This window comes from Thamnophis elegans, chromosome 10 (genome assembly GCF_009769535.1).
Source record: "Thamnophis elegans isolate rThaEle1 chromosome 10, rThaEle1.pri, whole genome shotgun sequence".
NCBI lineage: Eukaryota > Metazoa > Chordata > Lepidosauria > Squamata > Colubridae > Thamnophis > Thamnophis elegans.
This window is the reverse complement of record NC_045550.1, coordinates 38190473-38206071: the sequence shown is the minus strand read 5'-3', so window position 1 is coordinate 38206071 and position 15599 is coordinate 38190473. Positions and strand designations below refer to the sequence as shown.

Here is a 15599-nt window from a genome sequence, read left to right as displayed (position 1 = left end):
CAATTGAGTATCGTCCGCGTATTGATGGTATTTTATCCCGTGCCTCCCGAATGATCTCGCCCAGTGGTTTCATGTATATGTTAAATAGTAGGGGGGATAAGACCGAACCCTGTGGCACCCCATATGTTAGGGGCCTCAGGGATGATCTCTAGGCTCCCGACCAACACCGACTGCGACCTGTCCGAGAGGTAGGAGGAGAAACCACTGCAAAACAGTGCCTCCCACCCCCACCTCCCGCAGTCGTTGCAGAAGGGATACCATGGTCGATGGTATCGAAAGCCGCCGAGAGGTCAAGGAGAAACCAGGATGGACGCATGGCCTCCATCTCTGGCTCTCCAGAGATCATCGGGTCAATGCGACCAAAGCGGTTTCTGTGCTGTAACCAGGTCTGAAGCCGGACTGGAAGGGGTCAAGGTAACTAGCTTCCTCCAAGGACCGTTTAAGCTGGAAGGCCACCACCTTCTCGACAACCTTCCCAACAAAGGGAGGTTGGAGACTGGACGGTATTGTTAAGAACGGCTGGATCCAAGGATGGTTTCTTCAGGAGGGGTCTCATCACCCGCCGTTTTAAAGCGCGGCGGGGAAGTGCCCCTCCCGAAGGGAGGCGGTCACGACTGCCTGGATCCAGCCGCATGTCACCTCACTGCTGTTGGCAACCAGCCAGGAGGGACCCGGGGTCCAGTAACAGGTGGAGGCACTCACAGCTCGTATGGCCTTGTCCACATCCCCAGAGGTAACATCCTGAAACTCATCCCAGAGATGGTTTGCCAAGTAATCCCCCTGTGACTCGGCTGGATCTGCAGAGGTGGAGTCCAAGTCCGACCGAAACCGAGCAACTTTGTCCGCTAAGAACTGGGCATACTCCTCAGCCTTACCCTGTAGGGGGTCCCCCACGTCCCTCCTATTTAGGAGGGAGCGGGTAATCCTAAACAGGGCGGCTGGGCGGGACTCAGCGGACGCAACCAAGGTGGCAATATGTGTTCTTTTAGCTGCCCTCAATGCCCTGATGTATTCCTTGGTGCATGTTGTCAAAAGTGCTCGGTTCGATTCGGACTTATCGGACCTCCACAAGTGCTCTAGGCGTCCTCCGGCGCTTCTTCTCCCGGAGCTCCTCGGTGAACCAAGGAGGCCTCCGGGATCCGCCGACCCGGAGGGGCCGTAGTGGCGCAATCCGGTCGAGAGACTCTGATGCCGCCGAGTACCAGGCAGCAACCAGAGTCTCCACCGAACTGTGGGCGAGAGTATCAGGAATAACCCCAAGCTCCGTCTGGAACCTCAAGGGGACCATAAGTCGCCTGGGGCGGAACCACCTGGTCGGTTCCTCCTCCCTACGGTGGGGGTTTGGCCTCCGGAAGTCAAGCCTCAGTAGGCAGTGGTCTGACCACGACAAGGGTATGATCTCATTACCCCTCAGACCAAGATCACAAATCCACATTTGTTATATTTGTGCTGATAAATAAAAATAAATTTGGGCATACCAGGGGTTGTGACTTTAAATATATACCTCTTACCCTGGCCTGGCTGATAAGGAGTCGAGCTCTGTAGCTCAGTGGTTAACACATCTGCCTAAGAGGCAATACAGCACAGGCTCGATTCCCAGTAAGGGTAAGGCTAGATGAGAGCTAAATAGCTTGAAATAGATCTATACTAGTCTCCCTTTATTTATTTATCAGCACAAATATAACAAATGTAACAAAAAGGCAACAGTAAAAAATATTGGGTTTCTGTCTGGATGGTCTCTTGTGACGAGCCAAAGGACAGAGAATGGAAGTAGTGATCTTCCTCCCATATTTGGGCATACCAGGGGTTGTGACTTTAAATATATACCTTTCACCCTGGCCTGGCTGATAAGGAGTCGAGCTCTGTAGCTCAGTGGTTAACACATCTGCCTAAGAGGCAATGCAGCACAGGCTCGATTCCCAGTAAGGGTAAGGCTAGCTGATGAGAGCTAAATAGCTTGAAATAGATCTATACTAGTCTCCCTTTATTTATTTATCAGCACAAATATACATACATACATACATACATACATACATACATACATACATACACACACACATACATACACACACACACACACACACATATACACATACATACAGTATCTAACATAAGTTAGTGTTCTGACCCCCCTTATTCCACACCAAAGCACACTCCGAACCAGAGATAAATTACGGCATTTAATTAACAGACCAACAGGTCCTTGGCAGCAACCCAGCACAGACAAGCTTGGGCAGCAATAAACACAGATAAGGCTTGGCAGTAATCCAGCCTGCCAAGCTCACATGACATTCGATTCTGTATTGATTTCTGCAAAGAGGGGGATGTGCACAAGTAGCTTTTTATAGTCTGGAGAGGAACCTAATGACCACCAGCTGAGCGCAATTACCTCCTGTAATTGAGTAATTGTTCTTGACGCCTAGTAGCTCTTCGATGGTGTGCATCCAGGAACAACTCACTACTAGCCTCTGCCTCACTCTCCCTTGACTCCTCCCCACTGGACCAAGGCTCAGGTGCCTCCTGGTGGCCAACCAGCCTCTCTGCACCCTGCTCAGAGTCGGAACCTTGTCCAGGGTCCTCCACATCCTCCAGAGGCGACTCATAGGGCCCCTCGCTGTCGGAGTCTGATGGCAGCTCCAACGGCTCCTGCTGAGCCACAACATGTTAGTATACCCCCTCACATTTTGTAAATATTTAATCATATCTTTTCATGTGTCCCCTCAAAATAACACAACACAACCATTAATGTCTAAACTTCTGGCAACAAAAGCGAGTACAACAGTTAGACATTAATGGCTGTGTGTTGTGTTATTTTGAGGGGACAGCACAATTACACTGTTATACAAGCTGTATACTCATTACTTTACATTGGAGCCAAGTGTCATTTCTTCAGTGTTATCACAAAGATATATTTAAATATTTACAAAATGTGAGGGAGTGTACTAACTACTGTGAAGTGTGTGTTTGTGAGAGAGGGGGGAGGGAAGGAGAGAGAGAGAGAGAGATCATATTAAAGTATTATTCAGTAACCATAATTCAACCCAGCATTCACATTGATGTGAGGCTGGCAACAAATGGATGCACAGAACTAGATAGCCCCAGTTGATTCATGGAAGTTGAATACATCAGAAAAGCCAAAATTTTAATAACTACTCTAGCTCTTTGAAACAGTTCTTTTGTTATTCACAAGTACTTCTCAAATGTCTCCTAAAATGTTAAAAGTGATTAAGTGGCAAATTAAGTATGTGAACATATGTGCACCTATCTATAGCTATATAATTACATATATCAATCTAACATTATAAGGGGTTTTCTTTTCCAATTCTGAAATACTAAAAATAAATGTTATTTGGATATAAAGAAATGACAGCACAAAACCGTTCCTCCTTTCATTCACATTTACTGCCTTACTTTATTCCCTATATTCTCTCTACAGTATGACTCAGACTTTCTCATTATCTTTTTTCACACACACACACAGCACACATACAGAGAGACTCAAACACTGCTGTCTGACTCAGAGCTGCCACTGAAATCCTAATTCCTTGATCCAGTAAGAAGACTTCTGCAATTCTTATGGGAGATACATAACATTTGTTCAAAACAGATTTGCAAAGTCTATATTAGTAGTTTTGTATTTGGGAACTTATTTTGCTATCATCTTGCAAAAAAAAAATCAAACTAGATTAAAATTAAAGGTTGGGAAAATGACATGTTCAAAAACACAAATTTTAAAAAGAGAACAGCCCCAAGATGGTTTATGTTGCTAGCAAATTGAAGTAGCTGACTTTGTACCTCAAATACCTTATGTAGTAGAGCTCTGTTTTTATATACTGAAAATACTAATACTTGGGATGTTAATGCGCCTTTTACTATGGCCATCAATTTTAAAAATCTTTTTTTAAAGAAAAAAGAGGTATATCTCAGAGGTATAACACAAATGACTTGTAACTCTGGAGAATTTCTAAAAGTCAATGAAGACTACAGTATTTTCCCCAACTGGGCCACACTCTGGTTGTGTTAGATTTCAGTTCCAATAATTTCCTACCAGTATGTGCTTTGAATTTTCATTGTTTTTATTCTTCATTTTGAAGACAAAATGGAGGCGTATCCATGACTATATACTGTAGCAGCAAGAGAACTGGTTTTTGTTTTTATTTTATTATTTTAGCAAAAAAAAAAAGGAATCCTAATACAAGGGCTACAGCTATTGCCATTTTAAAATCTCAACCCTTCTAAAAAAAATCCCAAAATAATGGATCACACGTTTGTTCTACTCGTATCATGTAATCTCCAGCTCACTGGATCACATCCTCAGTAGCAGAAAAAATAACATTAAAACATTGCCTCTGCTACCAAAACAGATGACTTACTACTACACCATAGCTATGTAATGTTAAAGCAAAGCAATATCCAGGAGCACATTCCTTTCACCTAAGTAAACAGTTGTTACCATGCATTTTTATGAGAAATATAAAAAGCAATATACTTGGCTACCATTGTGGCATCTTATTGCTGTCCTTTCCAGGTATTTCCTTGAAAATATGTTTTTCTTACTGCTGTAGTTCTATTTTGTTTATAGACCCTTGATAGTCAGTATGGAAATTGGCTATTTAAATCTAAAATTCATGCCAATAATACTTATAGCAAATATCAAAACAGAAAACATATACCAGTATTTTGTTCAGAATTAGTATCATACAAAAAATTGTGGTTTTTTGTATTAGTTGAATTCTACAGAAAAATAATCTGAAGTTAATTCCATATGGGAGTAATATCAAGTTGAATAGAAGTTATGTATCTTTCTGGATAACAGATTTCATTGTCAAATTTCTTTTATTTGGGAAGTTTTTTCCTAATATTCAGCCAGAATCTGCTTTCTGATAAGTTAATACACAGTATGTTCTGCACTTAGGGAGAGAAATCTTCACTTCTTCCTTATAAACCATGTTTAGATAATCACTTTTCATTTAAAGCAGGGATTGGCAGTTGGTACTTCTAGACGTTTCGAAACAAAAGTTAATAAACTTGGCCATGGGGTCACTAAAAGGCAAAAGGCTGCTACTTTGATTATCCAAAATAGCATTCTAATAATATGTTATGGTGGCAAATCCCTGTGATGAATTACTACTGGAAAATAAAAGACAGATTCATGAATCTGAGGTCTATGTGCAAGATATTTATGTTTTGCTTTTTCCATATAAACTTCCCTCAATGAAATTAGAGCTGCTACAGATGGAAGCTTAAAATTTATAGTTTGTTGCAATGATATTATCAGATATCTCATTATAATTACATAGTGAAAAATAATTAGGTTCATTATTTTCATCACATTTGTGCCTCTCTGTGTGTTTCATTATAATTTCATTACAGACTTTAAGAGAAACTCCTCCAAAACAAATCAAATGAATGTAATAGAAAGCAGCAGTAGAATCAAATCCCTCTCTTGCATTGTTTTTAGTGAGATTCACTAAATAGAACCTGCTGCAAAGGACAGGCTTATATTTTTGAAAAACCTAATAATTTGTATTCAGTACTAAATGTGATCATATATCACCATCCTGTCACATTTCCCCCCAGATTATTCTCAAGCTTTCATACTTTCAGCTGCATCATTTGAAACCTATAGAGTGCAACTGGAGATTCTTCTACTATAGCAGTTTTTAAATATTTGGGAATCCGGAATTCTTGCCAGTTTCCTGTAAATCCCTCTCTGTTCTCAGGAGGTCCATATCAACCTTAATTCCTGCAGGTTCCTGTTAAGGAATAGGCGACAGGGAAATATATAAATTGCTGACCAGACTCCTCATTTTTAAAAGGTTTTCAGGGGCTGCTTAATTGCAAAGAAGAATGCAGTTTTCCCTAGAGGAAGACAGGTGGCGTAAACATACAAAGGAAATCTTTTCTTTCCTCCCTTCAAATAGTGAAGCCAAACGACGCTTTTTCTGTACTGTTCTTTCTCAAAAGGAAAGTCGTTTTTTGTTTTTTCCCCAACCGGTTGGGGTGACGTCAGTCTGTCAGTAAGAGTCAGGTGATGTACACTATAAGCAGAGGGAGCTCTCCTGGTGCTGAAAACAGTCTGTAAACTCGGAGCGAATGGATATAGTCAATATCATGCTTTAGATTGCCTCAGACACAGGTAAGAATGTATGCTTTCTCTTTTAATCTACAAATCAAATGAAAGAGTCAATCTATATGTTCTCTGTAGGCAGCTTTCCAACAGAATAAGCTAGAAGCAGCAATTACCTAGTCAGAAAACGTATGAAATTGAAACCTGATGCACTTCAGTTAGTAGCACAGAAACAGGGTTGTATGTAGATGTTAAATTATTTTTCATACTTTGTGATTTAACCATATATCAAAACTAATAAGAACCAGACCAATAATAGTGTTGATAATTATACCTGAGAGTTATTAAAAACTCTTGAATAGGAAACAATATTTGAGCATTTTTAATAGTTTAATTCAGAAACGTGTATTTATAAAGCTTGATTTTTAGTCAGTGTTAGTGCAACTAAATCTCATAAATAAGTCACTATATTTTAAAACATAATAGTCCTAACACTTTGTTTTTCCACATAAGATAAGATTTCTAATAGTCTAAGTTGGATAAAAGTAAAATTTATAAATTTATGGTTAAATGTCTGTCTTTATGGATAAAATAGGTATACTGGATCTCTGCATAATTCCTACTGAATATTCAGAAAAGAGTAATTCTATTGAATATATTAAAACCTAAAAGCCTCAGTACATTGACCATATTAAGAGTTTTACCATTCTATTCAAGGATATTATTCATGTCTATACAGAAGTAAAGGAAACTAGAGGATTTTTTAAATAAGCAGTTATTTGGAGATACTGGAATTGAATTTGGAATTCATTGTGCTTTCACATGTAGTAAAGTAGAAAATAATACAGCTACTATTGGGGAGGATGGAAAGTCCTTAAATATTTTCTTTTTATATGTATCCATTTAATTAAAAGATGGCACTTTTAGCATAAAAATATACCAACTGAAGCATACAATAAGATAAAAGAAAGCTATTTTAAATACTATAAAATTTTGATGCATTTTGCTCATTGTTCATGTCTGGAACTTAACATTATTTTACCTTGCAATAAATCTTCATTACTAAGCACAATTGTAGTTCAGAGTGACTGCCAGAGTACAGAATAAAAACAAGAGTTTTGCTTAAAATGTATAGAAACAATCCAAAGCAACTAGCAATCAGTTCAATAATTTTAAAATGGTGCTATTAACTTGGTAATATTCCAGTCAACTATAGTGAAATCCATACAGCTTCACTAAAATCACAAGGGTTTAAGTATATCACTTAAGTCCTATTGATTTCTCCATAATTAACTAGCATTAAAATTGGATCCCATACAATAATTCACATTTTGTCTTTCTTTATTTGCTTTACTCTGCTATCTCATTTACATTTATTCCACAGGCTTTCATGGGTCATTAGAATTTAAAAACTATTTGACTAAAGCCATTCAAGCATTCGGACTGCAATATTTATTGTAAAGTAAGAACAACTATTCTCTTTTAAAGATCTTGACAAAGAAAGAAACTCTCTCCTATTTTGAAAGGATATTGAATAGAGTCTTGAGAATTAACAGATAATTAACTAGTATTTTTATTAATCTAAATTCTTACTTGGAACATTGTTGGAGAAAAGTAAAGCAATTCTATTATAGTATTTTAATTAGCTCAATATGTAAAATCATGTCATGCTGTGCTGCAAACCAAGTCTATTTTGCTTGAATGGCATAATTAGCCTTATGTGGTATATGTGTGTTTACTTACAACAGAGTAAGATAAACTAGCATTACTGAATTTTTTTCCACCACCTCATGAACTACTATTATATCAACAGGATATTTTAAAGTGTAAAATGGATGAGGAAAAATGAATAGACTGGAAAAAAGTTGAATCAAGCACATACTATTGTATGTCTATTCTGGATTTGATTTTTCTCTGGTCTGCTTATTGCAATTTCTGTCTAAAATCTTTGAATTTCTTTCAGCAAGATTTAAATAAACAGGAATTCTGTCCTTTTAGTCCAATAATCAAAAATGTTTTTTAAAAAGATGATCGTGTGTGTGCATGTGTGTGTGTGTGTGTGCATAAAAGAGGAGGAAAGATTATAATAAAAGAGGAGGAAAGATTCCATTTCTACAAAAATAATATATAATGCTTAACCCACTATTCTGCGTCTACCCATAGATGATACAGCCAAATGCTAGAGAGGTAACATTTGTAACTCTGAATAAGCAAATATATTGGATCAATCATGTTATAATTAGAATGGTTAAATCCCACGTGAATTGTGTACTATTCTTTTTGTGAACAGGATCCTTAAAAAAATAATTCCCACTATTAACATAATCCTATTAACATAAATATGAAATACTTATTTACCAATGCAAATGGCCACAGTCTAGTAAATGGTTTGTTTAAGCCAGAAGGTTTTAGTGTTCTATTCAGAATTTCTGTCTTAATAGAATTCTAGGCTTACTTAAATGCATTTGAGACAAAAATATTTTTTCATTAAGAGCATATATATGGTGAAATATTAGGGAAGTGCATATAGCCTCTCAGTCTGACTGATATTTGCTAATCTTTCTTTGAAAAGTGTTCTTCTGTTAAAATAAAACAATAAAATATATTTCAAAATAAATTATCTTAAAAGTCTAGGTCTTTATTTTTTTTAAGGTCTGCTTATTTTTTACTTTTAGTTCTATTTTCTGAGTGCAATGTTTTGGAATAAGTAAATCAATAAACTGAGATGTTCTGTGAAACTGTAGGTAGGAAAACCTACATTTGTCAATATTTCATATATTATTGTATGGACATTTTTATTTTGATTAAGCATTTACCTTGTTTTCTTAGTTTATGCACTATATAAATCTGGCTGTAATAAACATTATAAAAACATAATCCAGACTAGCAATTAAATTCTATATTCTTTGTCAAGGGAAAAAGCTGGCTTGACTATCAAGATTGTTTTAATTTTGCACTTGGGAGTATGGTATAAATATTTAGTGACAGAGACAAAGATTTATTTTCCATAAAATATTTATTCCCATTTGTTGTATTCATTGTGTTTTTTACTAACACTACTTATCAACTGCTCCAATTATATGACTTTACTTTATTAATAAGTCTGAGCTTATTATTTTATTATTTACAGAGTGATCACAATAGACTTATTTTTATTGATTGATGCCAACCATTTTGGATTAGTGGGCACATTTGGAATTTTGAGAATTTGCTATGAATACTCCCACAAACTGGCTGTTTGAAGGGCTGGGCTTCTTCATTTAAAGGAAACAAATGTTATGGAAGGACATAATCAGTTAGAAATTACAAGTTTATCAGAATCTTGCCATATCCTTCAGCCCCGCCCCCCCAAAATGCAAGGGGAGCTTACTACTCTGACTTAGTTTGTCCCTTTTCTAGGCTAGTAAGTAGACTTTTAGGCAAGCAGTGGAATGTAACCACTCATCAAATTATGGCACCCATTGGGGCCCAGAAAAATTATTGGAATTAAAAATAATGATGGTGACTGATTCTGAATTTAGCAAAGTGTCAGCTTCCTTTTTTCAACTAAAAGTTAAAAAAAGTAAAAGGTCAGGGGGCGCAGAAAGCCTGGGAAACATTAAGGCAAATGTTCACAGATACCTTGATGACTCCTGAATCATTTTGGTAACTAATTTTAGATTTTGAAAATGTTTTGTTCAAAATTTAGATGTATTAAGTTTATAGCAATACATAATATAATGAATTTAAGGATCTGTCTAAAAAAAATAGTATTGTTTAATAAATAAGAGCTGTACCACATAAAGTATAATTTAAAAATTAGAGATAGGCTTCATGATTATTTATTCAAATATCTAAGACTGTCAAACAATAAGGGAAACAGAACAATTTGTAGGAGTAGCAGAACCTGGGGTGGAATTAAAAAAGGGATTAGCCTAGAATCCCTACATAGACACAAACAGACTAAGTCAAAGTCCCCTTGAATTCTATAGATCCTTATCTAACACCAAGCAGGAGGTAACCATTAGTTGAAAATATTTGTGTGCATAGGCTATTTAGCAATAAATAATTAGACCTTCAATTGTGGACCTGGTCTTTTATGCATTATACTAAATTACAAGGAATAGCTTCTATATAGCTATATGCAAATATAGCTAGTTGTAACTATTTGTATAAACTATTGGTAATTCAATTTCATTTTTCTGATCTCAGAACCTAACTTAATAAATAAATATAATTCAACTTGAAGTAACTTATAAATTACTTTAGTCTAGAACTATGATTGCCGTCCATATTTGACTATATAAGATATTTAAAATGTACATTTCTGTATTAATTTTCATTTTTTCCTTTTATTTTAAGGAAACATTTCAAATATGGCTGATAAAATCTCCTGCCTTGGAATACTTTTGCCTCTTGTCCAAGGTTTTCTGATGATCTCTTATGCCAATGCCGCTTCATTTCAACGTTTTCAAAACATTCAAAATGATCCAGACTATGTAATGAAAAACCTGCAAAGGCTTCCAAGCCCAGATATGATCAAAGCTCTGGAATACATAGAAAATCTAAGAAAACAAACCAGCAATATAGAAAGTCCAGATTATAATTCCTTTCAAAATGCTCCATTTGTTCTACAGTCAAAAGAAAGCAAAAACCAACGCTATTTATCCGACAACCAAAGGGAGACTTTCCCGGAAGATGATTCCCAGTGGGTTAAGACAATGTTGGAAACCCTAAGACAAAGAGAGAAAGAATCAAAAGTTGTCTCAAAAGAAAATAAACTTAATCCCCTGAATTCAGACAATATCTTTCTGGATGGAATAATGGATGATTATGATGATCGTACTTGGCCTGCCCCAACACATAAAAAATTTAAGGTGCCACATACCTACATTGAAGATAATTCAAGAGATAGTCCTTACAAAAGAACAAATGAAATAGTGGAAGAACAGTACACACCCCAAAGTCTCGCCACTTTAGAATCTGTATTTCAGGAGCTGGGGAAAATGATGGCACCTCATAATCTGAACAAAGAAAGGTTTAATGAGGAACAAAAGCTATATGCTGATGAGGAAGATGATGCTTTTAAAGGAAATAACATTGCTTATGAAGATGTGGTTGGAGGAGAGGACTGGAACCCAATAGAAGAAAAAGTGGAAAGTCAAACTCAAGAAGAAATAAGAGATAGTAAAGAAGAAATTGAGAAAAATGAAGAGATAAATGATGACATAAAGAGAGCAGGTATCCTGGAAGATGACTTGAAAAAAGAGAATAAAAATCAAGTCCTGGAAGATGTTTCACAGTTGATGGATTATTATTTGAAAAAGATGATAAATAGGCCAGGAGGGAATATATGGGAATCAACCAAAATGAAGACAAAAGGGCGGTCAAATACTTTGAAAAACAGCTTGATCCTCAAGCAGTTTATCAGTTGATAGAAATCTCAAGAAATTTACAGATCCCACCTGAGGATTTAATTGAAATGTTGAAATCCGGAGATACACATCAGAATGAAAAGGAACAAGAACCTGAACTGATTGAAGATATTGATGAAATTCCTGAAATTAATTTAGAAAAGTCAGACTTATTCAAAAATAAGATGGACTCCTTACATGGTTATCAAAAGCAAAGATTTAATGTTCTCCCAGATAATCTGCCAGAAAACCTGAATGTTGAAGACATTATAAATCTTTTAGGGATGGAAAATGTTGGCAATCAAAAACCTCCTTATCCTGGACATCAAATAAATCAAGAAAATGGATTGCCAAAATGGTACCTGCCTGCAAGATCTGATCAAAAGATACTGTCCAAAGTGGCCTGGCTTAACCGTTTAGAAAGGCAACTGAAACAAGAATCATTGAATGGAAAAGAAGAAGAGTTGTCAGACTATTTAGTCAAGATATTGACAAAGTATCCTGAAGTTATCAATGCAGGTCTGAAGAAAGAAATTCCACTCGCAGTTTCATCTGAACATGACCATCTAGACCAAATAGGAAGTCATGAACCAGATAAATTCACTTTATTCAGCAAAAGGCTGCCAATGGCTAAAGAGAATGATGACACCCAGAACAGGCCATATATGGATGAAGAGATGCTAGCAAAAGTTCTGGAATATCTAAACCAGGAAAAGTCTGAAAAGGGGAGAGAACACATTACCAAAAGGGCAATGGAAAACATGTAGTTGTTTAAATATTATTTCTCCTCGTTGGATTAAATTATACCCCAATTCAGTTGTGATTTACTTTTTTTTAAGAATTTGAGGCATGTTCAGGCATTATACCTAGCTGCTTTTTGCCCACAAGAATTCTGGCACTTCCCTTTTCATGAGTAATATTACTTGTATGAAAGAAGAGCTTATGGGCCTCAATGATAGCTGCTCCTGTAGTCTCTGCATGTGGTTTTGAACATCAGCAATTGCAGGAGCTTCCACAGGTGAGATCTGTGAGCTCCCAGAAAATGCTCTATATTGCTTGTGAAAATGATTGTGCCCAGATGACTCCTTCAGGTGCAAAAGTAGTTTGGTTTTGTGTCTCAATTGGTCACCATGATGGATGATTTGGCACTGAACAGTCTGTATAAACTCCTATGAGCTGTTCTGTGGTTTGTGAGTATCTCTAAATGTTTGAAATCTTGATCAAATAACAAATTTCTTCAATTTTTTTAAGAAACAAGTTTATGAAATAAAAACTGTCAAACAGTAAATCTTGAGACATCTTGATCAAAGCAGATTGGCCAACAAAATAGGGGTTTTTTAAATGAATTGAAATATTTTGTTATTGTCTGTAGTGTTTTTTTGTGAAGTACCAAATAAAATAAAGCATTCATATACATATAATATATACAGTATATATATAGTTTTATTTACAAAGCTTTTTCTATTCTGTGTTTTAAGGTCAATGAATAAATATTATTTCTGGACAATAGACTGTGTTTTGTTTTGCCTGAATTAAACTGTTTGTTTACAAGGTTAGCTTAGGTAAAATAATTGTGCTTTAAAGAATAATCATTTTAATTTTCCAGTGATCGCAAACAACTACACCATTTAATAATGTCACTTTTTCAAAATCAGCTCTCAAATACATTACCAATAGAACACTATGTTATACATTAAGAGTAGTTGGTAGAAACATTTTATCTGAGGATAACTTAAATTTATTCCAGTGATCGCAAACAACTACACCATTTAATAATGTCACTTTTTCAAAATCAGCTCTCAATACATTACCAATAGAACACTATGTTTTATACATTAAGAGTAGTTGGTAGAAACATTTATCTGAGGATAACTAACTGAAGAAAGAAAAATCCATAATTCATCTTTAAGCCTCTCTTTCTGTTTCCATAATATTATAATGTTGTGTGAAGTAAAATATCAACTCTAAAACTCATTTGTAAATATTGTATCAAGGGAAGATAGTTGAAGACTATGAATTAAATTGACATCCTTGATTAATTATAAATAATACACTGAGGTAGAACCAAACTAATTTTTTCATTCTTTTTGTAATTTGAAAATTAAAATTAGTCATCTATTATTTAAGTTTCATTGTTCACCATCCAAAAGACACAAAAGATGCAATAGTCAACAACTTAGATTAGGCAAACTGGATAGCAATATATCAATTAGCATTAAATGGCAGAGCAAAGGAGATTTCTTCTGTTTTGTTTATTGATTACCCAGGGAGAAATTAAAATTAGGCTGATATATTTGATGGGATTTTAGTCAATTTTAGAGGCTTTTAGAATACTTTATTTTAAGTATAAAATCAACTCTCATCAATCCTTTGTTGGCACTGCAAAACAAATCAACCCACAAACTCTATTAGTCTTTGATAGGAAATTCAGGGTAGGGAATTAAGGATAAAATGTCATGCCAAGTGTATACATTTATTTCTGCATCGTTTATGGATGAGGTTCATAAAATAGAGCTGAGGATGTTCATGTCTTTTATTACTATACCATCCTTGGTTTGCTCTAGTGAATTGAGGACAAGGTATTTTACACAAGGAAGATATAGAAGAAAACAATTCTAGTGTGTGACTTTAATATACCATATTCTCTGCCAGCCTTTCTCCATTTGTTTCTCTCTACTGACTCCAGCTTCCACAATTTTCTGGCAGTATTTTATTGAGCATTATGGGTGTGACACCTAGTTGAAATACTGTATATCAGAACTACTTATGCTCTCAGTCTACTCTCAGAATGGAGCTGACCACAATTGCAAAAGCTCCATTCCCTCCACCACCAGCCTCTAGATTTCAAATACTGTACCTTGTATTGCCAAGGCATAACAGGTTTGTATTTAAATTACTATATTGTGGCTGGACTGTTAATTTTTTCAGAAAAACTGTATTGTCATTTCAGGAAGGAAGAACTGGAGTTGGGAAAGAGATTTTTAACCCAGGGCTTTTTAATCTAGGGCTTTTGTCCAGTTATTCTTTAGAATCTCTAGCCAGAATGGTTAATAATAAAGAGATTCTTATAGTTCAGAAATTTCTGAAAAGCCAAAAATACATTTGGCCATGTTTGGTTTCTCAATAGTTGCTGCACTACAAATTTTTCTACCTATATTTTTCTCCAACGTTACCTGTGGTTAAATATGCTGCCTTATAATGTACCTAGTGGAAATGGGTGGGAGAGGGATGCTATCATTAGCATCAATGCTTATCATAAGCATTAAGACACATGGTGATACAATGGTTGGAATACATTATTGCAGACTAATTCTGATGACTGTCAACAGTTCGATCCTGAGTGGCTCAATCCTGAGTGACTAGCCTTCCATCTTTCCAGACCATTAAAATGAGTGCCCAGATTTTTGGGGTAATATGTTGACTCTATAAATCACTTAGAGAGGGCTATAAAATACTATGAAGCAGTATATAAATCTAAGTGCTATTGCTATTGCTATTTTCTCTCCCTCACATAGTTGTATTTCAAGAAAACAAAACATGTTTAGCAATTCAAGTAATGGGTAGTCTGAGTTAAAACCCTCCATACAATAATGACTCTTTAAGAAAGAAATAGGACTAAAATAACACTTATCTCTAATCCTGATTATCCATTGCAATTTTTAAAGGTAGCATGAAGAGTTGTAAGTAACAGTCAGAGGAAATGCAGTATACAGTACCTGATTAAAGCCAGCCATTTATATAATTACCCAGCCAGTCTAGTATCTTACCTAAAATAGAAACATATTGAGAAACTTAAAGCTAAACCCAAACAACATACAATGTGATTAAATTTAAATTAAATCTCATGAGCATTTATCTCATCTCACTGTGATTTCTAGCTTGGGTAATGAGCCAAGCTGCTCCAATGTGTAGTGCAATACTGTTTATCTTTTTGTAGTCTTCATAGAGATCAGCTGAAGTTCTCATTACTATGAATCTGATGGATGGCATCTCAGTGGAACGGCTTGCCTCCAGAAGGTGTAAATGCCCCAACACTGGAAGTCTTTTTTTTTTTTTTAATATATATTTTATCATTTTCAGATTCCATTTTACAGTCACTTATATACTGGATATTTGCTATAAGAAAAGAAATAAAA

The 15599-nt window shown here is 35.7% G+C and overlaps 1 protein-coding gene across 1 annotated transcript; it reads left to right on the top strand.

Moving 5' to 3' along the window:
* The first annotated feature begins 6074 nt into the window (after window positions 1-6074).
* Window positions 6075-12817, top strand: SCG2 (secretogranin II). Its single transcript, XM_032225827.1, is given in 3 exon segments — window positions 6075-6139; window positions 10412-11409; window positions 11412-12817. Coding segments are annotated over 2 exon segments (1803 nt in total). The 5' UTR covers window positions 6075-6139; window positions 10412-10425; the 3' UTR covers window positions 12231-12817.
* Window positions 12818-15599: the final 2782 nt, after the last annotated feature.